This window comes from Branchiostoma floridae, chromosome 12 (assembly GCF_000003815.2).
Source record: "Branchiostoma floridae strain S238N-H82 chromosome 12, Bfl_VNyyK, whole genome shotgun sequence".
NCBI lineage: Eukaryota > Metazoa > Chordata > Leptocardii > Amphioxiformes > Branchiostomatidae > Branchiostoma > Branchiostoma floridae.
The window spans coordinates 5,190,125-5,216,030 of record NC_049990.1 but is presented as its reverse complement, the minus strand read 5'-3'; the positions used below and the strand labels follow the sequence as shown (position 1 = coordinate 5,216,030).

Below are 25,906 nucleotides of genomic sequence, written 5' to 3'. Positions count from 1 at the left end.
TAGCTTTCTTTAAGTTAGTACTCCTGCAGAACTTTCTGTTTTAGTACCATCTGTTTTACACGTTTATACAACTTTTGACGTCGGGATGCTTCCACTTAACTGATGCTTTGCCCCCCCCCCCCCCCCCCGGGGTTTCAGTTTTAAATACTGTGGGGAAGAACGACACCAATAGCAGCGAATTAAAACAACAAAGACATCAGAGTACTGAAACAGGTATGAATGATCATGATGTTTGAACCCCCCCGATCGCATATACCGCACGATATGGGTGGGTACCGGTACAGAAAGTCCAGGTCCATGAGATCAGGTCCAGGTCTGGACCTGAACCTGGACCTGATTGTCTCTGAAAACTTGTGATTGGGCGATACACAAAACAATTGCCCATTTTGCTTCTAAGGATTCTGTTTATTGACTTCCACTGAAGGTTTAAATCTTATCTTCATGTAAACAACACTAACACTAACGACGAAGTTTGACTGTAGAAACTTGATAAAAATGATTATCCTTTCCTTCACTCGCTCTTGTCATTTTCTTTGACCGGTAAGCCACAAAACGCGTGAATGCCTGCCGATATATTCTGTTCATTTTCTAATCGGTCCAAGATACGGTTCACTGATTTGTTTCATGTACGTTTCTAATAAATAAAGGCAAAATATGATAAACAACTGTCTTTGAGTAAAATAACATTAGCTTTAATGTGAACTGTATTATCTAAAGGAAATGGGCAGCAAGTGGACACATATCGATATTGATATTTGAAAGTTGAACATAAGAAATGATTTAAAGAAATACACGATAATTTTTGTTAAGGCGGATGTCCTTGACTTCTTGGGCGTGTAAACATTCCATGTGACGTCACAAGGTGACAGCGACGACGTCACTAAACGTCACGCCCGCATCCCGGGATTCCTCACTCGATCTTCTGACCCTCCTGTCAATTAAACATACGTCATCAGGCCTGACATATTCTAAACCTAATGGAAAAGTTCTGCACAACTCAAGATCACGTGGTAGAATTAGACTTAAATTTTGAAGACTGCAAACTGTGTTACTCAATTGTTCACCAGATATGCAAGGAACTCTGTGTAGTTCAATTGTTCAACAAATATGCCAGGCACTTTACGGGCACAGTGACTCACAGGCCGCTTCACTCAGATCAACCCTGCGGCCACAAAAACCTGCAGGTTCAGTTCTGATGCAGCTGAGCGTGTTGACGAAAGAATGACCTAGAAAGATACAAGGTCACCAAGTCCTGGTCAGCTCCAAAGTTGAGCTTTTGAAATACTGTCAGACTTACGTACCAATAAGTCTAGAAAATAGGTTAAAAGTTCTAAAACTAGTGCTGTGCGATACTTGCAGATTAGTCCCAAGAGGCCGCCATTTTGTTCGGTCGGATGGGCGTAATCGATCACTATGGGTGCGCGGGGTTGACCTCTGACCTTTGGCGAATTCTGTGTCGCCTACTGTCGAGTTGAACCCACCTAACCACATCCCTGTACTGTAGCAGCGGACGGGAATTCTTCCCGAGTTTGTGGAGGTCCTCTTCTGCCTTTTACAACGACAGGCCGTGGTGTTATACGTAGAGAACTAGACACAGGAGTGAAGGTATGTAGATTTAAATGAGTTTGACGTTTGGCAAGACCGGGGGTGAGACCAGCTGGTTCTTCCCAGTCCAGTTCTTCTCTGTCAGGACGACAAATGTGAATTTAATGCTCAAGTGTTTGCTTAAAAACCTTCTGTTAGTACATTCGTCGATTGTTGGACTTTGCTAATCTGACAGGGTTGGACTAAAGCGAACTAGTGGTTGATGTAAAATTGTTCTCACGGTAAGTTAAAGTTAAGTCACGTATATTCAGGAATTCTTCAAAGGAAGGTTTTTGCCAAGGCGGTGTCAAGGCACAACACACCCTCGACTTAACCCCCCTTCCTCTCGTTCTAGTATCCTGAACTGTACCCATTGATACAACTGTCGCCCCATGACCCCTTGTCCATTACAACAGACATGTTTAGTGCGAAATTACAAAGTTGAAATGCCATTTTACAGGCCGGTTCGTCGGGTGTGTATACATGGTCTTTCGCACGACATTAGGGCGTTTTACTGCTTATACGTGAGCTGACTTCTCAATGAGATGGAAAGAATGGTTCTTGTGGTTTAAAAACATGTCCAATAGAATGAGGGACGAGTCATTGGGAGAGGACATAGCATAGCTGGGCGGAGGAGGTCTCCGGGCGGTTTTCACGTCACATAAAACACCCCACCGACGCCCAGGGACAAAAGTTGTTCTGTTCCGTCCCGATAATTCAACTAGCGCCCGTAACCGCGTTCCTTAGCGACGTTTTCCCTCGCCTTCACCTACTTACACACACGGCCCATTATAGGTCAAAACCACCCAACGGTGACACAAACGTAAACACGGTCACGAAAAATACCTCCATTTCAGATGGAGTGATTATCACAGCTTTAATTTTCTGGTCACGTGGTCTGGGTTTGTGCCCTGGGGCGCCCACAATCTCCCGCCAACGTTGTACCTAGTAAACAAAACCGTCCTTTCTTTCGCGTCGCTCTCAGGACCTTTTGCCTAGGTTTTAAATGTCAACACAAAGGACTGCCCCGTGTGGGTCCTGAATAAGGAAAAGCAACAGGAGGTCCGGGGTAGATCCGGGGAAAATTGCTCGGAAAATGCGCACGGCGCTGTTGGGAAGGGAACACCTGTTTTGACGTCGTTGCTGGGAAAATCTGGTTAAGTCCTGCAAACAAGGTTGGAACCGTGAACGCACAGGTGGGTTCGTTATGAAGGGAAACAGAAAGGGTTACTTGTGTGAAGTGGACTGTGAACTTAAAGGTTGTCGTGGCGGCCCCCAATTGTTGAATGAAAGAAAGACCTTTAGTGTACATTTATGCTCAAACAAGCTAAGTACATGTCATAGCGATAAGGCAAAATTTGATATAAGAAAAGTGTTACCTTTCTACATCTACACTATATGCTAGTATGTACAGCTTCAACTTCTTCTTGCACAATTGTAAACATTGTTAAGCGCTTTCTAAGAACGTGCGTGCAGCGTTTTCAAAGAACTGTTTGCACTTCCAAATCACGTTTCCCTTGTAACACCATATTGAAAGTGATGTCATGGGCATATTTGCGGCATGACCCCCTCGCTTTTAAATGTCACCCACGTTGGCACAGTTTATAAGTAACAGTTTTTATTCTGTGCGACTGTCTCATTGAAAACGCTTTCCGTCAATGGGCAAACAATGACCTCATTTGTCGACACTGTGAAAGTCAATTTGCTCAGTTGCGCCTGTATGACAACATTGACACGGGTGGGGAAACCACCCAGCATACTTTCATATACTCTCCAAGCAGAGGTAACCGGCTCCGGCTGTTTGTGACATGTTTTTAGGCATTTTTGTCGCCAGGCAGACATAAAGAAAACAGCACATAATAGTAAGTCCGATAACAGTAGGAGCCGAATCTCTGCTCGGAGAGTAACTTTCATACTCCTAGTTAAGTGTGTAGAACTTAATTTTTAGCCTTCTCACTACATACAATCTATAATTCACTGTCGCTGTCTAAAAAGTCCTTGAGCTGTCAATTACTATTTGTTTCGACAGTTACTGGAACCATGCATGTGATACTAGTAGAAAATACTTCTCGGATTCTGGATCTTATCAAGGACGTTATATGAGTATATATAACGTCCTTGCTATTCTTAAGCCTGGGTAGCCCATCTTTGTGCATATAAACACTGCTTTATACAGTGGGACCCTTAAAGATCCTCAGCTTCTGAAGGAGGTTTCAGGATAAACACAAACACAAAGCACGTTCTAATTGGGATAATTATAGCCCTGGAACAATGACAGCAAAGTGACCGTAGAGAGGGAAACGATCATGCTCACAGGAGATTGGATCCCCTCTTGCCTGAAGCAGAACTATTTAAAACGCCTTTTTCGTACCAATAACTTCTTAGCAGCTACCAAAATGTTCTACCACTAGCACACAAACATGTATGTTCAGTTGTTTAAGAGCAGGTGGTTGTTACGAAGCTATGTGCAAGCCTTGTACATGTAATTTTGTATTGTTGGGGACTTATGTCGACCACACCCCCTTGGCGCCATTTTGTTTTCATCACGCTAATCTGTACGTACCACTCAACAATACGTGAAACGTGGGCACTGATAAGGGGGCTAAAAGATAGTGTTTTGATCAGCAAAACTGTTTCAATATGTCCCATAAACTCACTCACATTCCATATATGTTGGCCAGTCTTGGTTAGGTTCATATTGGAATGAAAAAAAGTTAAAAGTTGCTATGAGTGACATTTGATGACCACAAACATCATAGTGCGTTTTTATATTATTGCTGGAAGACGTGACAGATGTAGTGGTGGCGCACTCAACTTGACAAAAGATCTAATCGTAAACAACATAAGCTAGACCAAAAAATTGTAACAAAATGTGATGAACTGAGTTGATGTGCATGAAGCAAATGATGATACATTATAACAAAAGGTTGTTGAAGGCGTAAGTCCGATCCCCTAACTTAAATACGAAAAGTAAAATTCAACACAGTAACTTACTTAGAAGAAGTCAGGATATAAGGCGTTTTGTTGTGATGGTGCAATGTTGGATTATAGCCAAGATTTCCGAGTTTATGGAGATGAATACAGTTTGCTTCCTAGTTGTTATGGAGGCTACTACAATATACAATGTTGTTCCCCACGAATAACAAACGTTGTGGCTCATGATCAGTCGTTGCTATGCTTTGTTGCGTCTCACGCTTTTAATCGCTACATCCTGTTTTCCCTCAAGTTTGACATTTCGGGTCAGTTCTTGTTTTCCTTATAATGACGGTTCTCACGTTTAAGCCGGAACTCTACGTGATTTCACAGCAATGATCTGCTTTGTTGTAGCTGAGCTGTTTTTGAAGATACAAGTCTATGTGCTTTGAAGTTGAACTTTCTGGTCACTAAGGTTTGAAAGTTTATCTGTACCGAATGAATATCAACAATGTACTAGTATTGGACTTCACTATACGGTCATAGAATTTGAAGAAAGGCTCAAGATAGTCGAGTAAGATCATAATTGACATTGTACATGTACATTTGTAGGCTGCATGGGATCTGTGGTATATGTGTAATTGAAAGAAATAGCAAAAATGCTTTTTGAAGATAAAATCTAGCTTCCGACTTCAGAGTTGCCTCATCAAGGGTAGCATAGATTCACCAATCCCTTTAGTGCGTACAAATGTTTACAAATAGATGTCTATGGTTTTAACTTATTACTTCGGATGAGTTGGCTTCTTCAGATCATTACCATCCATTGGAATATTTACGATAACACAATAATGTTTATACTTTAGAAGATTGGATGTCCGAGAACACATTGTTTTATACATAACCCCCTGCCCTATCTGCTTGGTTTGTTTTCATTATCCCTTTGCCCTTACTAGAACATTAATCCATCCAAAACCTCTCACCTAATGTTACGGCAATATTTCTTGTGAACAGTGCCCTATTGTCCGTGTGTCATGGAGTATTTACACCAAATAAGATACACAAGAGGTATGTGGTTGTGTGGACAGCGGACTGACACATTCTTGAAACTCAAGATGACTCGGCGCAAGAACTCAGCTATAAACTGGTCATAAATCTATGCTGTCAACTGATCAACTCATTCAGACTGTGCTCGTGTTTCTTTCAATAGAAAAGTATCTTAATCTTTTATCCACTGTGAATACTTTTTGAAAGTATTCACAGTGGATGAAACGTTTGATTCTAACATTAACATAGACCAACCATGTCAGACTACTACATTGACTTTATTTTCTATAATTTCAAGGGTCTTAAAACTATAGATATACGTATAGAAGTAAATATCACAGTGATTATATAACGTATATAAGCAAGGATGCTGTATAGACTTCTATATAATGTCCTTGATATAAGTAAACCAAATATGTGGTTTCACTGCTGTTTTCACTGCAGTTTGCGAGATATAATAAACCTTCCCTAAATATCTAATTACCTAAAATGTTTAATTCTAGAATCCAGATTTTTTCAGGTAATAGGTTGAAGCTTTCCAAGAAGGTACAGCCCCTTGGGTGCAGATCCTACAAAGCATAGAATTTTTTTTCTTTTTGCAATCTGTTTAAGTCACTTGACAGCTCCCTTGTCTTCCACAATACACTGCCGTCTATCAATTAACAGTTATGCCGAGTTAGCTGGAGGCTTGTCACTCGATAAACATATGTGTTATAACAAAGAACAACTTAACTCTCCAAAAGTGATCGGGATTTTCATTCACTAAAAACACAATGCTGCGAGTGTCGTTGACGGATATCCAGCGATCAACTTTGAAGTCGTAATGCAAGACTTAAGAATGACCCGGTGACCCTTGGTGAATAGGCTCTAGTAGCTTGCACCTGGAGGGAATACCACAGAGGTTTGAAATTGTTGCTCATTGACCTGGTAAGACATTGGTCCTCCGACTGGAAACCTGTGTCTTGGCATTGATATTCAACAGGGGTAACAGCGAGTCTTTAAGTGTCCAGATTGTCTTGTAACCCACTGATCGCTTAACAAGGGAATCGGTTGTGTAGCTGTAGTCTTTAGAGGCTTTATCGAAATTCCAGCACTTGTTTAGAACTCGTGATCGATCATGAAATGTCTTCGAAGACAATGGCTGATGTTAGATAATGAGATGGGTGTTGGCACTTCTTTTGATGGTAAAGAATTTTTAATATTGGGGAAAGTCCTACTTGATTCACGAGGTGTCAATTATGATTTGTAAGAGTGTGAAATCGTTAACGATTTTCACGAAATGCAGCATTATTCAATTAGAGTGTGTGAAAACACACGGTACAGCAAGCGTAAATGTCATGTAACTGTAATAGATCCTAAACATTATATTTAGCTCATCAAGAAAAGTACACGGTTCGGTGTTTATGTCTGAAAGCTACTACTAAGATTAATTATCTCATTGTGTACTGGCAATGTTTAGATATCACAATGGTAGTAGTAGTGTATGTTGATGAAGCTCTAGGCACATTTTGATTTGGCACATTTTCCTTTTGTTACAAATTACGTAATCATGGATAATGTTTCTGGAGCTAGTTGAACTGTAATTTCCAACACAAAACATGTTTATTCCTTGTCAAAGACCGGAATTGTTCAGTCAAAAATTTGGGTCTATTTTTGTTTTGGAAATTGCAGTTCAACTCGTTCCAGAATGACTTCTACCAACACTTTCAAGTTAAGGATAATGGTTTCTTGTGGAGTGTTGTTGATTTTAAATTCCCCACATGTATCTGTTCTACCGTACTGTCCACGCCCCACGCTTAGCGTTGGTAAATATGTCTGGGTAGATGTTGCAACGTCACCTTTTAAACGATTAAATTACCTGGAAACAATGGTTGACAGACATTATGGGTTGTCGGCGCCATGCAGTTATACATCATTTAGCATTGGTGATTGACTTTGTATATCTACTTTTTGACAAAGCAAATATTTTACTTTTGGCTTGTAGCAAAGTCATAGTGTAAGTGTGATTTGCAAAGCATCAACCAAGAACTTTACGGCCCGATTTACACGCACGTTTTTCAGTCAACTATAAGTTGATTTAGCGACTCCAAGTCGACAACAAGTTGACTCCGAGTCCATTCAAGGTCTACACACGCAAGGACACAGAAAAAGCGTGTGTAAATCGGCCCTAAGAGTAGATCCTGACAATACATAGACAAAGGTGTTAAGACATAATCTGTTGACCGATTTACACACGTTTTGCAGTCAACTATAAGTTGATTTAGCGACTCCAAGTCGACAAAAAGTGGACTTCAAGTCCATTCCAAGTCTACTCAGGGACTCGTGTAAATCGTTCCTAAGAGTAGATCCTGACAATACACAGACCTAGGTGTGAAGACATAATCTGTTGGCCATTTAGCTACGATTCACATTATGTGTGTTATGGGACTCGTTACAGTTACGGGACTCGCAACTGGGGAATAAATGCCACCCATGCCGACTGATAATAACCCGTAGGGAGGTAGGCGTGCATTGCCCGCAGCTGGTGTTGTTGGGACAATGTGAACAATAGCATGGGAAGAGAGATAGACAAGGTCTCCCATCTATCTTGTACAGGTGATCCACGCCCCCTCACACGGCGTTTATGGTACAGGGGGACATCCATTGCTTTTGACTATATATTCTATGATTTAGGATAATAATTTCTTTATTTTTGTCCATGTTGTTTTGATCTTCTGATACCGATTGCTATAATTATTTTTGGTTGAAACATCTTTTAGTGATTACATGTCCATCAATTGTGAACGATACTTATGATGTACCCTTTTCGTAACAAAAACAAACCTTTGTATTTTACACTTGAAACGTTTAGAAAAAGACATATTAGAAAGAAATGTGACTAACAAAAGTAATCAACAAGAACAAACGGCGTATTGCAGTTTGCGATACATAGAAATGTTTGCGCAATCTAATAGTATTCACAACCAGAGGACATTTGTGCCAGAAGCTTTCCAGTTGTTCAACTGTTATTACTGAGATCTGCTACTGTGTCTGTCAGAGATATATTTGGGTCATGACCTAGGTCTGTTTTCGCAGACACGCAACCAAAACACGCCACTGAAGCCGATTGCCCTTGCTATAGATTAGTACTACTGCCACTGGCCAGAACATCAGGTGTAACGAGTAATGATATCTTTATGGGTTAAGACGTGATGGCAATATTTGATTGTAAACTCTTTGCGCACATGGAATTTATAGAGTCTTTGTAACTTGTGAAGGTCAAACGGATGGGGCATGGTGCATGTCAGCCACCTGTCGTGTGGTTGGACGACATACCGCATGGCGGCTGCCATTTTGTTTGTGTCACATGAGATGGGAGGCATCAACGACTAAGAAAGCATGACAACAAGAGTGACTATCTTTTGATTTGTAACTGTGGTAATGTCACATTTTTTGTGTGAACGCTTGTGTTTTCAGTACAGTTGATTTTGTTTCTTGCCAGATTCGTGAATTTGTTGTATATACCTGCCTGTATGTTTGTGTTATATGTGAAGGGAGACATAAACAACTAATATGAGTGAAAGCATGACAACAACGATAGTGACGATCTTTAAATCTGTAACTATGTTGATGACATGAGTACATATGTCTTGAGTACAGTTGGTATTGTTTCTAGCTAGGTCCTTGAATGTCTTGTATTTACCTGCCATTTGAAATCTGTTTAGCGTCACCTTTTCAACGAGGATGGCATCTTGACCTTGTTTGCGTGGGCGTGTTGTTGCGTATCAGTGCGTTAATTACACACCGGTAAAGTCCTTGAAAAGTCCTGCCATGTTATTTCACATTGCTCTCACAGTCATCACGTCATCGTGGTTTTCTCCGGGGTTTTATAAATAATAGATCGTTAGCAGGAAATCTGACCCATTTTTTTCCGTAATCTTTCGATCACAGGAGTGACATCTTGTTATTGGTGAACAGTAGATCTTTTTCGATACCTGCCCTTTCACCTGTATGCAAATGTGACCTGTTTGGTCGCTGTAGGCCTTCTCGTTGTCTGACCCCTATGGCACCACCATTTCGTACTTTCACAGTGGACAGCAGATTCATTCTATGCAATAATATAGACGCATTGTTTGTCTGACACAATTAACACCATCATTGCCTATGTATGTCAGTTATGGTGACAGCTTACTAATCCTGTACAAATAGGAGTGTAAAAGCCAGGTGTTCTTACAAAGCAAGGTAAGATCATTATCTTTCATCTTGAAGGTCACCTCTCCAATCAATTTTGTCGACCAAATTATGCTTTAAACACTTCTAATAGTTTTTTGGAATAAGTATTCGAATGAGGTCGGTTTTATCACAAAGCTACTCAAGTTTCCTTGAGCTGTTTGTTGTATGTGCAAAGTAAAATCGTTACATAATGTGAGTGTAAGCAATGATACTTTTCTTGTAAAACGTCCATTTATTCATGTATCTTTAATCAAGTTTAGCTGACATTCATTCGGAGTTATTTTACAAGGTGGTTAGAAACTAGTACAATAGTTGTTATCCTTACCCTAAAAAAGTTTTCAGATTTTGAAGGTCAGATCTAGACGACATAGGTGTGTCGCGACCTTGCCCCTTTCGTTTTAAATCATGCATTATGTTCTATCAATCACCTTGTCATAGTTGTTTTTTGAGTCTGTACATTGTCTGGGCTATTTCCTTCTTAACTCCCACGACCCTATTTCGAGGCTTTGTTGCCCGTTATCTTCCTTCCTATCTACACCCTGTGTCAGGGTTATTTTATCTTAATATTAGCCACGTTATGCACGTGTTATCGTGTTGTTTACGTCATTCAAGATGAAAGTTTTTGTCCTTTTGAGGGGTGCCAAATGTACATAGCAATTTTATGAATACAATGCAATTATAAATACATATATAGAATTTCACCTCAAGTAACCAGATAAGTTTCGAAGTTGCTTGAATAACTTTTCTATTGAGAATCCCCTATCAATACAGTGGATATATATTATATAACTCAATGACATTCGATGTACTTTAACGGGTTTTCCAAGAAGAGTGTCAAGAATACTGAAAAATTGCTAACTACAATGAAAATTGATAGATATAATGAAATGGAACGTATATGGTAACATTGCAGTAAGTGGATTTGAGCACTCACGTATCCACAGCAGCCGATGCAATTGTGTTCATGAGTGTTCATTCATGATATCTCTTTCGATTCCTTTTTATGCCTTCGCTATTCCCATGCACATATGTACCATTAGCATTAGCATTAGCATTTTCTTATAAGTGATTCATGGTTGGCACATACAACCAAATGTGCGACTTTATTGCATCTAATAATCCCCCCATCATAAACCAACACGTTTAAAATGATTAATGTTGTCCACCCCTGCCCAACAATAACATGACGACCCGCATTGTGCTTCGCCAGGGGATAAGAATAGAGTTTGTTTGGTTGTTATTCAATAACGTGGCTGGTGGGCATGACGCTGGAAAAAAGGCCTTAGGTGATTATCACATGATCAACTACCTTCTGCGGGTAGGGCCAAATAATTAGAAAACGTCACATTGTTCCCAATCGCTTTACAGCTGTTGTATATATATATATATATATATCTCATGCAGTAAAGTGCCAGATTCTTTCATCAAAGACGTCGATGTGATCGTTTTTGATGATAAGACACTTTTGAACATAAAGGAAGAGATAATGTCTTGAATTTAATGAACGGAGAGATGTTCCATGACACAAAGAGTAGGGATAATCAAATAGCAGCTGCTGCTGCAAATCAGACGGTTGTTATTTCGACAGACACTACGTCCACGTTACTTACGTAGGTGTGATTAAATATTGATGAACATTCAGATCGTAACGTTGTTGACAACGTTTCGGAACCCCACCCAACCTACCCACTCGTCGGATTTCGTAGTTCGCAGTGTTTTGTGGATCCTACAGTGAAAAAGGACAGTAAGTACGTGTAGATGAGTTATCATCTGTGTTTGGTATATCTTCTCATGTATATATTGTGTGTCGCATAGGAAGATGCGATGCAGGCTAGGCGCATCTAGAAATCTAAAACTATTACAGCGTAGGCTTCTTGTAGATATAAATCTAGTCCTATTGAATAATACAGATCAAGTACACAAGGTTTTATTGTACGTTTGTTGACGCAAGTCTAGCCCGTGTTCTTGCCGTTGCCTACAATCTTTCCGCCACAACCAAACGGATAAAAAGATGTTTTGTACATTAAGGGGTTTTAGAACCAGTCATCTATTTCAACGATGACCCAATTTGCCCATTCGTCGGATTTAGTAGTTCCGAATGTTTTGGAGATCCTGCTGTAAAATAAGCACTGTAAGTTATTGTTTTTCGTTTGGTATATTTTCTCATGTATATATTGTGTGTCGCATGGTAGGATGCGATGTTGGCTTGGCGCATCTAGGACCCTAAAATTATTGCAGTGTAGGCTTCTTATAGTCCTATAGAATAATCAATACAAATTAAGTATATAAGGTTTCATTCTATGTTTGTTAAGGCAAGTCTAACCCATGTACTTACCGTTGCCTAGAATTTTTCCTAGCCAACCAAACAGATAAAAAGATGTTTTGTACATAAAGGGGTTTTAGAACCTCAGTCATCTATAACAACGGTGACTCTGTTATCTAAGGAGATCGTCTTCAGATTTCTAAAAGCACCCAGCCAACATATCTATAGACTTGCGTCAATGTCTTTGTTATGGTAACGTACCAAAAGAACTGGTAAACTACAGTACAGATTTATATCGCTATCGTGCTGGCTGTCGGCCATATCCCTCCCAAATGCGTGTTAAGAATATTTCTAGAGGTAGTATATGACTAGGCAAAATAGTGTTTATAACTCTTTTTTTGTTGCCTAAAATACGTGAAACTTATTCCTCAGATAAATCTTAGTTAGAATAGAGATAAAGCAAACTTGGGACGAGTTTGGTGTTCAAAGATTCGTTGATGGCAATTCTCGTTTATTTTTCGCCTAAGTGTAATACAGTTCATACATTTCTGCTTAAAATCATGTCACCATTTTCTAATGAAAATGCACTTGGCCTCCGTAATGTATTAAGCTTTAAAACGTGTATTGTAGCACATTTTGGATTCTATCCTGTACTAATAGATTTTGGATATGATTTGTGAAACATAATCTCAATGATAAATGAAATACGATACATGGCACGTGGTAGGTAATGACTTGATAACGAACTACCAAACTGTCTATTGCCTTTGTGACTAAGTTGGCAATGTATGCTTGTAAAATCCATTCTTCACAAAACGTACGAAAACTTAAAATGTGTTAGTTAGAATTTTTGACCATGAATAAGTATTATCTTTATACGTATACCAAAAGGTGTACCTTCGCCGACGGCCATGTTTTGTTGAAACCATGCTTCAGCTTCTACAAACCCTTTTGATTCTTGCATTCTTCAATAAACGAAATTTTCAAAAATTGTAGCATCAATGGTAAATACTCCTGATACACGCTTTGGATATACGTATCTGTCAATGATGTTTTTTATAAGTTGAAAAACTAACATGTATTCGTCAATGAATGTAATATTTTTCCAAATCGGACTATAGCGAACAATGTCAGTGCACGCAAAATGCAACTCAATCAAGATGTTATTAACAATGAGTTATGTACAATGAGTTTTAGGCTAACACTAACAGCGACAATACTTACTATAGATGATTGAGCAGGTATCTGTATTTCCATCAAGATAAATGTAGTGGTTTTGGATAAGATATACATCTTGTCTGTTACATTGTTTACACAACAACGTCTGGTTGTTGTGGTTGTTGTTTAGCCTCCGTCACAGATTTCGGCAGCACTAGTTTTTATTTTTCGAGGTGAGTGCTGGTTCGCGATTTTTTAACATCTAAGGTTCTCTAATGGCGAGGAAGGGAGTTTCACCCAGTGCGAAATTCGAGTTTACCGTAGCCGAAGTCATGGCCTTATGTCTCACCAGGGACGAAGGGGATAAGTTGATTAGTAGCCAACGTTGAAAATCGCGACTTTAGCGGTTCCCTTGAAAGATAAAAGCCAATGTCTACAGAGGAGGCTAGTTGTTGTTGTTTTCTCATATTTCCCCTCCTTGTCCTTTCATGAATCTATTGTCTAGTTAAGACCGGTTGTGAGGTAGTTTTGTTTTACCAACAGGGCCATCGTGATAGTAGTTCTTGTCTGTTTACACGTTTGTAATAGCTGTTGTTATCGTTTTCTCATGTTTTCACCTTCTTGTCTTTTGCAGGAATCCCCTGCTAAGAGTGGTTGTGAGGTGGCTTTGTTTACCAATAGGGCCATCGGGATAGTAGTTTTGGATCTTGTCTTTTTACGTGTTTGTGATAGCTGTGGTTATCGTTTTCTTATGTTTCCCCCTCCTTGTCTTTTCAGGAATCCCCTGTCTAGCTAAGAGCGGTTGTGAGGTGGCTTTGTTTACCAAAAACTCGGTCAGTCTCCAAAACAAGGACACTACGTCACCAGCTTGTACAAAAACGAACGTGGAAACGCGTACCGGAAATCTCTGATACCGCGGGATTCTGACTGACAAAGATCGGCGTAATATTACACCCTGTCGGCAACTCATGAAGTGACCCAAATTCCATATCAGTGGTCTTAATCAATTTCCAAAATAAAAACAATAGAAGGTATAGAGAAGAAAGAAGGAGAAAGGGAGAGACTGAAAGTTTTTCTTGACGGTCATGAGGAGAGATATGCTCTAAATTAACAGTATGATTGACGAAGTCATCACACCGACACGAGTAGGCTATACGGGTGGCCGGGGAAAACCCAGCGGCAACTCCGTACCTGCCAGTAGGGGAGGCAACAGGCGACCTCAACCTATAGTAGAGGACATGATACCCCTTAGTACCGCCAAGCCAACTGGGGGACGCGGTGGACCCCCCGGAATGGTAGATGCAGTGATGGAGAAAGCAGACGACGTGTTTGCGCCAAGTAAGCCGAGTGGAAGGCGCATTAAACCACCGGCAATGGTTGACGAAGTCATCGAGCCGACCAACGTCAACTCGCCAAGACGACGTGGAAAACCGCCGCCAGAGATGGTGAACGAAGAAATCGTGCCGACCCGAGTGAATCCCACTGGAGGTCGCGGCGGTGGAAAACCACGACAACCTGTCAACGAAGAGGTCGTACCAGAACGGGTCAACCCAGGAAGTCGCCGAGGAAATGCTCCGAAAATGGTGGATGAAGAAATTGTACCAAGTCGAGTGAACCCCACAGGAGGACGCGGTGGTGGAAAACCACGGCAACCTGTCAACGAAGAAATTGTGCCGCAACGGGTGAATCCAGAAAGTCGTCGAGATAGGGCTCCAAAAATGGTAGATGAAGTGATTATACCGACCAATGTGGCACCAAACGTACGTCGAGGCAAACCGCCGCCGCCGACTGATAATGATTATGACTATCCAAACAATGTAGAACCAAGTGGTCGTAACGGGAGACCCCAGGACAGGGAACCGACTGCTGGAAGACCAGGAGGAAGACCGAGCGAGGACAGGAGAAGAAAGCCAGCCGAAGTGAACGGGAGCAATCACCCGAGAATGCCGAACGGAAACGGTACGGCGACAACCTCAGAGACGAGGAGGGTGATACAGACCAACCCCTCCGTGCACACGTACCAGAAGACGACCCGCCACGTGACGTACCGGACCGCCACCACAGTGGAGAGTGAAGAGAGTGAAAGCGAGTACACTGAGGAGGAAGCGACGCCGCCTGGTACACCGGAGTGGAAGAGAAAAGTGAACTGGAACCTGGGCCCGACTCCGCCACAGCGCGCGCCCACACCCCCCGAAGACGACGACGACCCAGACGGCGAGATTACAGAAGGCACCAAGCATGTAGAAATCACCGGAAATCGCGTCATCACGACCACGCGGAAGGTGCGCAAGGTCAAGAAGGAAGTCCCCGAGCCAGTGCAGCCGAACGGGCCCCTCTGGTCGACATCAGTGCAGTGGAGCTCCCAGCCGAAGCAGAAGCAGAAGCCCCCACCGCCTGTCCAGATTAAACAGGAACAGCGCATGCAAGTATCGCCACCCCAGGTATGGCTATGGTGTATCATCAGGTAATGAAACATTACATTTTTAAATCCAATGTTACGTACATTTCCATAGCTATGGTATGGCAAACCCATATGTGTAGTAAAGTAGTGATTTCAGCATATTGCAGTAGCTTCAACTCTATCTCTAGAGTTTACTTCATGTAGGCCTTCACAGGTTTTCCGTTGTCGGCTCAAACATACATGTTGCTGATAGACAATATATATTTGTTTTGTTTCTCTAACATGTGCTAGATATTCTGTAGTCTTGGTAGTTCCTACATCCTCTCAGAGTCTGGAATATTGCTGTCAATGTTCTTCTATCAAGTTAGATAGAGTGTTTAACATTTTTAATTAGTTTAACATTTGCCACTCTTCTTTGTAGCAGATAGTTTCAAGCACCTACTAGACTCATCCAGACTTAACGGCCTTAAATTGGCATTACATAAATCATAGAAACAATCGTCTTTTCTAATTTCTAGATGGTTCCAGCGCCTGCCCCGCTCAGTCCCCGCATCCTAGTGGCGGAGGGCACCTTACCCAGACAACAGTACATCCCACAGACTGTCCCCTTACAGCAGGTCATACAGGTGCAGCCACAGCAAGTCCAGCAGATGCCGGTCGCCTCCCAGCCACAACAGGTATTCATTTATTATCATCTACTCAGTTTTACCACATTTGTTTGAAGGATTGACATAACAGGTTTGCAAGATGTAAACCCGGAGACCAGACTGTAAGATTTGATCTACTAGCTCACATGGGAAGGAACTCTACTCTTTTCGATAAGTGTTGTGGGTTCTTTAACGTGCTCGTGACGTGGCTCTCCCCGAACACAGGACCTCCATTTAACGTCCTATTCTAGGGACGGCCCTAGCCAAAGCTAGGTACTCATTTTTCAACTGATTGAAGTGAGGAAAGTCGTGTAAAGACCTCTTTGGCCTGATCCCAAAGCGCTGTTGATTTCGCCACACGATCACAACAGGCACAGACAGCATGTTCTAGTTCACGTGTTTAAAGACCTAACTCATGTATACAAGTCATAATGATACACCGAGCAAATTGTCACTCGACAAAGGGTTTCACAGACTGTGAAATGTATGTGAATACGTCACCCTGTAAACCTCGTTAAAGAAGTCGAGGACCCCGACCAAGGACGGACATGCATACTTGTTTGTTGTGATTGGGGATGGTTTATTTATGATAGCACAAACATGAAAGGATATGTAATACACAAAGAATGTAGCGTAATCTTCAAAGTACTTCTAGACCTCTATAATAATAGTTTGTGGTAAGCAGTTAAACGGCACTAACGATGTTTGTTAAGCGCACTTTTGTGTTGTCGGTATGCGGGGGTTGAGCTTTCCGGTGCGTCATAGGAAGGTTTCCTATAGCAGGGCGTATGCATATCTGACTAAGAGTCTGGTGTTTCGGAGCTATTGTTGAACCTCAAACTTCTTTTCTGTCTGTGTTAAACTTATTAGACTGGAACAAATATCTAGAAAACTGGCAGTTCGCTAAAAAATCACAGATGATTAAACATTGTTTTGCGCTTCACTGCTGCTCTCTCCACGGCAGCCATTGCTTGTAAGTATGGGAAAACCTTGACCTTTCACACAGTAACGACTAAATACAGGATAAGTACAAAATCGTAGCATAGCAAGACTTAAACACAATAAAGCACGGTTGGTAAGAGGCTACAAAGGACAGGGCCTTTGTTGAGGCCGTAGAAATATTGGAAAGTGTATTGGGCAAGGTATTGGAAGAAATCGAACCTGTGATTATTGATCCGATGTCCCATACTCTAACCATTCACTGATTGAAGCCCCACGATTAGAACTTCCGCACTCTATGAAACACCACAAACTTGGCATTGACTTAAGAGAGCTGAAGGACGGACTGTTTAAATAACTACCGTAACGATATAATGGAAACCTTATTAACACATGTTTAGAGCAAAGGAGCATGTGGACGAAAAACAAAGCAGAGCATAGTTTTTCTTATCATACGCTAGGTTTCTAACTTGATATGTTTAGCCCCAGTGGGGCAGGCTTATGCAATTAAGTTCATTGTAATTATTTACCTAATTTTGCTTGTATACCCACTTTTAGTGAAGTCAGTTTAATGGAAATAGTTAACATGTACATTTCTTTGACCTGAAGTTACCAACAAGCATTCGGACGGTCCTTCTCAAGTTGATTTGACACGAAATTTAGAAGGATCAAGTCAACTTATTGATAAGAAAAACTAGAGAACTGTTTGAAAGTTTGTTGATAACTTTACTTTGTGTACGGATATAGCCAGTGATTTTTTTTCAATGTCACATTTATGCCTCCACCTAGCTGTACATCCTGCAAACCCAGCCGACAGGCACCATAGACAGCGGCATGAGGACTCTAACCCTCCCCAGAGGACAGACCCAGCAGGCTTACATTCTTCCTGCTGAAGCCTTCCTGGGGACTCAGACTCTACCGGGGAGAGGCCAACAGATAAGGTAGGCATGGTCGATATCTTATGGGAGATAACGAAACGGGCAAGGTACGAGCAAACTTGTTTTACACTTGAGACCCTCTATTCGAGCAATACTAGGACCTGAATGACCTTCATCGACTTCTATAGAAGAGCATCATCATCCCTAATACTATGGTTTACAGCCAAGCTGTTGTTTTTCTTTGATTTGTGCAGTTTGTTTAATTTAATGAAGTGATGCAAAATAGTCTCATTGAAAGCTGTTTAAAACGAAGAAATATAAAGGAAATATGAACCAATGAAATATGTAATACTCATGTACTTAATATAAACACGCACCACCACACACCAGGTCGTTGAGGGGGACAAGGTAGCCATGACACAGCTAATAGACTTCCTAATAGTAAAAATATGTCACTCTTATCAATTTTAACCATGCCCATATTTCCCTCTCAAGAATACTGGACGGAGGGAGCAGCTACCGGGTGGACAGCGGGTCCTCCTTGGAAGAGGTGGACAGGTCCGTGCAGAACCTGCAGCAGTCCATCCATGAGCTGCACGGGACCATGAGGAGCACCCGGTCACGGTGAGTCACACATAGCCTCGCTAGGCAGTCCTGGATTTTGTTAAGACAAAGTGTAAATTGAAATAATAAAAGACAATGCTTTCGTAAGACTGACGGGCCTTCGAGACAATCAATTCAAGATTCAAGATGACTTACTTGCTTTGATTGACTTTATTGCATATAATCAATCTTACATAAAACTTCCACTCTAACTTCCAATTTTGTTACCAGTTACGTGCGCTCTAGATAGGCTATGTTCTCACGAGAACACATTCCAATATGTCGTCCGTAATTGGAAATGAGTCTATTGCCTGATGCAAAACTTACTTGGTTGCCTAACAAATATCACATCATTCAATCATTCTGCACAAGTGGTTTGATATAAATGAATTGTACTGCCATGACTTGCTTACTTTGATATGGTCTTAAGTTGGCAAATATGTTTTGTTTGTTAATTGTTTTACTTCTGGGCTTCAGTTATACATCTGCGACGTCCGCCAGTGGATACGACTCCCACCTCCGCCCGTCTGCCTATAGCGAGGTCTCCACGTTTCGGCATCGCAGCGTGTCCCAAAGCAGTATTGATGGGAAGTAAGTGTGCCAATTGCCACTCTACCTACTTGCCAAACAATGTAATGTTTTAACAAGTGCATAACCCATTGGCAGCTATCAACTTTGCAACTTGAAGTAGCCCATCTGTTTAAGAAGGATAACAATTAAGTTTATTTCAAATTCTTGCCCAAAGGCTAACTACAAGTTAAGTGGAAAAAAGGCGGGCAAAAATGGAGAACATTAATTCATTTGGACAATCATTGCAAAACAAAAGACTATACAAAACTGCCAATACAGCAGAAACTGTAAATGTATATAGTATTGTTTGAAACTACTCAGTGGCTTATAGAGCAATTTCAATCCCATGCATTTAATTGTTTTGCAATAAGGCTATATATGCTGATAGCCATTGCCTATATTGTACTGATGCTGTTTTCTCTGCAATAAGATCTGATCGATCCATGAACGCCACCATCTGCGTCAGTTGCAAGCGACCTTTTGGGCCGCACGACAAGATGGGGACCTACCGAGGCAGCCCCTGCCATGAGACGTGCATGCCGTAAGTACTGCACGTCATAACCCCAATATAGTTGTTAGATGAGATGATGTGGTTTGATAGTTTGGATCCTGACTTGGTCTAATGTCATGATGATGTCAAGATGGGCACCTACCGGGGCAGCCCCTGCCACGAGACATGCATGTACGAGACATGCAGTACTGCAGGTCTCACTTTGAGTATGATTGGATGATGATGATGATGGTAGATAGTTTTGAGCGTGATCTGGTTGATGATAACGGTTGGTTTCTATCATGACATGTTTGGATAATTGGCTGGTTTGTAGTTGAATGATAATTACGATGATGTGATATTGTTTTATGTTGTACACTGTTACATATGATGGTGCGAATCATGGCGAAAAAGAAAGTTGTGAGGCGTTTCGGGGAGACGCTGAAATATTGAAGCTTATACGAGTTGCATGACATGAATTGGCACTGTTGTGGTCTCTAGACCTGTTTTGGAAGAACAGACACAATCAATGTGATGGTCTTTATTCTACTCACAGGAATAGCCCAACTGAGAAGCCCGCGAGTACTTGCGTTGGCTGTCACATCAAGTTTCATCCGGACGACAAAATGGTTTTACTCAACGGGAAGCCCTGTCATGAGATGTGCTTACCGTAAGTACATGTACCTGGCTTTTTGTCACGTTTGCTTCATGGACAAACCATTACAATCACCACCGTGTTTTGTTATGTCTGTAGTGTTATCCAGTCTATAATTGTCTGTATCTCTGTACTCTGTACTGAGTTCTCACTCTTATTCTTGAAGTATTATCTTCCGAGCTACTGCTATAGCTTGATATGTGTGTGTTTGTATGTGTCTCCGTCTTTTCTCAACACGAAGAACAACGAATCCTTCATTCATTCAAGATCAGACTAGCCATGTCATTCTTTTCTCACAGGATGCACACTTTTCACGAAGTTTCTCTCTTTTATAGCAAAGTGACTGACGAACAGAATACCTCAATAAGGTGGGAAGTTAAACAGATCACAAAGATATAATGTTTTTCCTATGTTTTGTTTTTGGTGCCCGTCGGTGGTAGATTAGATACTAGAGCTATGGTATCTGGTTTGCCTTCAGCCCTGGGTCAGGACGCTCTCCACTGCTAAAATCATGATACCAGCGCAACTTTCCTTCATACAGGCCTTAAACCATGGTTTGTGTAACTAACAAAGCACTGATAGACTTTAGTCTAAGTTCCATATACTCACATTTTCCCCATGGGCTACAACATCTGTCAGCTACACGTGCATCAGAGACCATGGACCTCTAGAAAACCTATGTCTGCTTGTTCCCCCATTATAAAACGAGATGGCACTTCGCCAGTGCTTAAAAACCACACAGAATTATCCCACAAACAAATAACCTGCTAATAAAGGCCAGTGGAACAGCTGTTGTTGCATAGTCGGCTACAAGATGAATATATCTAATACTCATGATAATCATCGCCGCATCAGTACATAGCCATTGTCTCTTGTTATCCGCTTGAACTTGTCTGCAATCCACAGCCCGTCCTTACAAGTTACCACTCATCCCACATATAACAGACTACAGCCAACTACCAGCCAACATCATTCACTACGGAATCATAACTCATATAGAGTTTACACACACCATCTAACTGCTATATGATCCGTTTAACCGGCTTTGCACTTTTTTAAGTCTGGGACCAAGATAAAATAAACAATTTAGCTAAGATATTTGGTTACCTTGCAAAAGTAGCCATGTGTTTTAGATGAATCAAAACGATACAACACTTTAAGTAGTACTCTTCCATGCACCTGTAAGTACATTGTAGAACTTATGCATTTTGGAAAGGAAAAGGAAAACTGTGAAATTGTAAAGCAATTTAGAGAGCTACCACCTGCCCATCGTTTCGGTGATGTCTAAGCTACTTGTATCTGAGCCTGAATGGACTCCACAGATTGTGTAACAAGAATAATCATAATTATTTTACACGATCCTACAACAAAAAATTCAGCATTCGGTTTTTATTTTCTCGCATCTACTTATAGCTAAAGCTGCTGCAGTGAAGGTAATCGTCAGCAGTGATACTAGTACTGACATTATCGCTGGTATAGGAAGTAATATAGAGAGTTCAAAATTTATTTAAATCAAGGCTCAGTGCAATACTACATGATACGTAATCAGTGGGCGCTGGTGAGCTTTGATGTAATTTTACTATTCAAATATTGACAGCTGGTCTATTTTGTTGACAACGGACTGAAAGGAGCTCTTTCTCTTCAGCATCTTTGTTTTTTTTTTCTCTGCTATGTCTGGTCAAAGAAACAGGTCTTTCTATACCTTCCGATGCATACTTCATGCATGGGTACTCTTGCGACTGGTAGTATGGGCTTCGGGAGTGGCTGAGGTCATATATGTGGTCTTCCGTGACGTTATGATTATCAGGAAAATAATGACGGTTTTTGTGTTCCCCCTGTAGGAAAGTTCGGACCATGTCGTCACGAAGTCCAGAACCTTCAAGTGAGTATTCGCTGTACTAGACCTTATCTACAACACTAGTACCAACGTTTACAGGCATCAACACTTACAAAAATATATCTCGTATCGTTGACGGCGTCACGCATTGATTGACGCATTGCTCATTGCTTTCTATTTTAGCAATATTTGAAACTTGTGTATGAAACTTCCATGCAGAGTTATTCAAGGTGAATGATTTATTCTTACAGCCCCAACAAGTCCAGCCTTGTCGGTCAGGAAAGTGGAGTGAGTATCTAAACATCAACATAGACTTTTGGCATTTTGATGGCGACCTTAAAGTAATAGAAATTGGTAGACTGAAATTGTAATTGAATTTTTTCCTTTATAGCTTTATGTGCTAATGGTTTAGATGATGTAACACATCTAAGATGTTACTAAAATCTCAAATGTCTTTAATTTAGGATGGGCACAATGCAATCACAATCATCAAGGATGCAGTATTTGCCTCCACCGACCCCTGGGACTCCAGCGAGCGCCAGTGAGTACACTTCTTTTTATCGCACATTTGTAACACGAATATATTATGAAATACAAACGTTATAGAATAGTTACACTGATCGATATCTGATGTTGCCATTTGCCATTCACATTGACACATGCATTAGTACATGGAAAACATCAACACATTTGCATATCGTTTCCGGCCACTTTCCAAAAGTGTGTTCCCTAGAACTGTTTTACCCTCCTGGGTTTTATTTACTAAGGATTGCTCACTTTGACCTTCGCGCATGATCAATTCCTTTAAGTTTTATTGCGACCTTTCGGCAATGTCAACCTCATAGCTCTGTCCGTGTTTTGGTTGAATTTGTGTCACTCAGAAATACGTGACACGAAGTGATATGGTAGATTTCATATTGTTAAAATCAACATTTTCACTTTCCATGACCATGCAAGCAAAGCTCATGGTATACTCAAAACCAACGAGACCGAATTCATGTTAGGAAACATGTTCTAACGTTATTTAAGATGATGTGAAATAGTTATAAATGTTGTAAGACTATGCCGATGTCTTCTTCAGTGTCTACGTCCACCCATTATACTTGGGGAGGCGAGGTCACCCCGCACACCCCATTCTCCGCGACATCTGACACTTCTGGGTTCACCATGTCGATGGTCCGTCAAACTAGACAAGTGGTAAGGCCGTTTCCTCATGATATATTCTTGAAAGATACGATGTAAACTGCATCTCCGTTGTATACTTTGTCTGACCCGTGCCTCTTCCCTCATGACTTTAATAAAAAGCGGCCTGCAGGCCGATTTGAGCTTTCATTAATAAAGAAAGGTTCAAACAAAGTTTATTTGTGTCGGTAGGATTTTACTATGAAGAAGGGTATTTTACTGCAATTTGGAACACAAGGAATGGAAACCATGCCATTCTTAAATGCATAATAAATTTCATATAATAATCAATAGCACATGCCTCAACCAAAAGGATGGTATGATGATAAAATCTATAAAAATCTACTAAATCCATCATCTTGTATCAGCATATTAAAAGTACTAAGTTGCCAGGCTTTAGCTTTATGAAATGGAGGAAATAGTTGCTTATTGATATTCTTTTCATAACAGGAGGGCGGAGATGTGTTCATGTGCTTCTATTGCAACAAACCCATCAGAGGACAAGGTAAGAAAACTTATATCAACACTATTATATACAATAGTTTGTAGTAGCGAATATGCGTGATTCTATTACAATGTGTTACAAAGGATATTGCCACAGTTATGGTCAAAAATCAATTACTCCAATCAATGCTTTCTCGTTGATTTATCTGGTGTACATGTACACCGCGTTTCTTCTAACTACTCACAATTTTGTTGACTTGCTAGAAATAGAATATAACATGTAAGATGTGAGTTAACACAGAGAGAACTCATTGACAAAGCTTCAATCTATTTTCTGTTTCTGTTTTAGTCGTTGGTGCATTCAACAAAGTGTTCCACGAAGGACATTTTGCCTGCTGTTGTTGCCATCGCAGATTCAAGCGAGGGTAAGTTTCGTTTCGTTGATGAGCGTTAACGTGTTGTCTACAGTCAGTCACTGTGCATTACACAGCATTTTAGATTCACATATCTAAGTACAGGTCATAAAAATGCAGCTTACAGATACATTATCAAGAATTTACCACAAGGACATATTATGTCCTTTTTTGACTTTTTGCTTCTTTATGATTGTAAAATGATACATTCCCTTTTTTGTCGCTTTATGTAGATAGAAAACGAAAACGTGATGTCGCGAGCAATGAATCAAAAGTTGCATGTCGTCTCTCGTCTCTATAAATGGGTTATTGTACCTAAACATATGAACTAACTTTTACTCAAAGAAAAAAAAAAGTTCTTCACTCTACTACTTTTGCAGTCAAAAGTTCTACGAGCTCGACGACCGACCGATGTGCAAGAAGTGCTGTCGGGCGTTTCCGGGGAATGAAGTGGACTCAAAATGGGGATTCACCATGGGGAGGAGGTAAACATGACAAGAGGCAACCGTAAATAGAGTCATCAGCTTGGTAAATACTTATATAGTAAAGTTCTTCAAACAGATCGAAAATATTACTCACTCCCAACATTTCGATGTCTGTCAGACACCATCATCAGGGTTAGAATAGCTGGATCTTTCTCTCGCTGCTACTTACAGCCGATGTAGGTGGCGCTGCAGCAATGAGAATGAGGGGGATACAAACTGAGCCACGTTTGGGATGTCATTCTCGCTGCTGCAGCGCCACCTACATCGGCTATGAGTAGTCAGGAAAAGCAGATCCAGTCATTCTAACCCTAATGTTGGTGTCTGACAAACATCGAAACGTTAGGAGTGAGTAATATTTTTGTTGTGTTTTTGTGAACTTTACTATATGACAAGAGGCAGTAGTACGAGGATGAGCCAGTGATATATAGTATGTGCTATTATAACACCGTCATGTTAGCTTTTGTTAATGTACAATTCTGCCACGTCTTTGTCGTTGTGGTGTTTTCGACAACACGTACGTATTGATGGCTGTTTCTTCGTATCCGAAGATCAATGGTAGGCACACAAGGTTGCTTAGACGACCAGTCTGCCTGGCCTGCACGTGACTTTTTAAAGTGAAGGAGGGGTGTGCACTCCCTTCTCCACCCTCTCGTCTACTGGCGCACTAAATCCTACAGGGACAGAACTGTTTGCCACGTAAGACGGCCCCAGCAGATGCAGGTTTATTTTTGGAGTTTCCGTCTCCTAGGAGGACTTCCGACCAAGGATGCAAGGGGTTCCTCCTACCCCTGACTCGTGTGTCATGGCGGGTGCGTCATGCCCGAACATGCCCCTATGGCCTGTCACCACAACAAAGGCCTGTCACTGCCACTAGCCGCAGCTATGTACTCATTTACACCTGAGTTAGGTGAGGAAAGTCGTGTAAAGTGCCTTTCCCAAGGGCACAAGATCGGTGACACGGCAAGCGGATTTGAACCCGGGACCTCTCGGGCCTGAGACCAACGCGCTCCCGATCGTGCCACGCGGTCCCACATACACGTACGTATTACATTATCGTAAAATAAATAAAATAAATCGTTAAAGAGTAAATATACACGTTCAAATGTAACCGTTTAAAGAAATGTAGACAAGCTTAGTTATTGCAGAAAACAATTACAAGACCATATACTTTGCTATGTATAGGACATG

General features: G+C 41.1%; 2 protein-coding genes across 3 annotated transcripts; both read left to right on the top strand.

Annotated features, from left to right (window-relative positions):
- The first annotated feature begins 1,408 nt into the window (after positions 1–1,408).
- LOC118428060 (transcriptional regulator DEF1-like) lies at positions 1,409–19,237 on the top strand. The gene is made up of 6 exons (XM_035838023.1): positions 1,409–1,605; positions 13,952–15,615; positions 16,094–16,252; positions 17,951–18,102; positions 18,535–18,663; positions 19,120–19,237. The coding sequence occupies exons 2-6, from the start codon at positions 14,290–14,292 to the stop codon at positions 19,235–19,237; spliced, it is 1,884 nt and encodes a 627-aa protein (XP_035693916.1). The 5' UTR covers positions 1,409–1,605; positions 13,952–14,289.
- Positions 19,238–19,638: 401 nt separating this feature from the next.
- Positions 19,639–24,939, top strand: LOC118428297 (transforming growth factor beta-1-induced transcript 1 protein-like). Of its 2 annotated transcripts, XM_035838322.1 has the most exons (10): positions 19,639–19,753; positions 20,259–20,372; positions 20,693–20,725; positions 22,199–22,239; positions 22,446–22,482; positions 22,659–22,735; positions 23,276–23,391; positions 23,827–23,881; positions 24,170–24,245; positions 24,614–24,939. In XM_035838322.1, exons 1-10 carry the CDS (start codon positions 19,656–19,658, stop codon positions 24,720–24,722), a joined length of 756 nt encoding a protein of 251 aa, XP_035694215.1. In that variant the 5' UTR covers positions 19,639–19,655; the 3' UTR covers positions 24,723–24,939. The 2 variants fall into 2 exon arrangements, with proteins under 2 accessions (XP_035694215.1, XP_035694216.1); XM_035838323.1 differs by lacking the exon at positions 20,693–20,725 and having other exon boundaries at positions 24,614–24,936.
- Positions 24,940–25,906: the final 967 nt, after the last annotated feature.

Bases quoted from the DNA above. Each gene is read 5' to 3' on its own strand.
- LOC118428060 (XM_035838023.1), top strand. From the start codon at position 14,290: ATGATTGACGAAGTCATCACACCGACACGAGTAGGCTATACGGGTGGC. The intron at 15,616-16,093 runs GTATGGCTATGG...TCTAATTTCTAG, and splicing joins TGCAAGTATCGCCACCCCAG to ATGGTTCCAGCGCCTGCCCC. The intron at 16,253-17,950 runs GTATTCATTTAT...GCCTCCACCTAG, and splicing joins TCGCCTCCCAGCCACAACAG to CTGTACATCCTGCAAACCCA.
- LOC118428297 (XM_035838322.1), top strand. From the start codon at position 19,656: ATGAACGCCACCATCTGCGTCAGTTGCAAGCGACCTTTTGGGCCGCAC. The intron at 20,373-20,692 runs GTAAGTACATGT...TCTCTTTTATAG, and splicing joins TGTCATGAGATGTGCTTACC to CAAAGTGACTGACGAACAGA. The intron at 23,392-23,826 runs GTAAGGCCGTTT...TTTTCATAACAG, and splicing joins TCCGTCAAACTAGACAAGTG to GAGGGCGGAGATGTGTTCAT.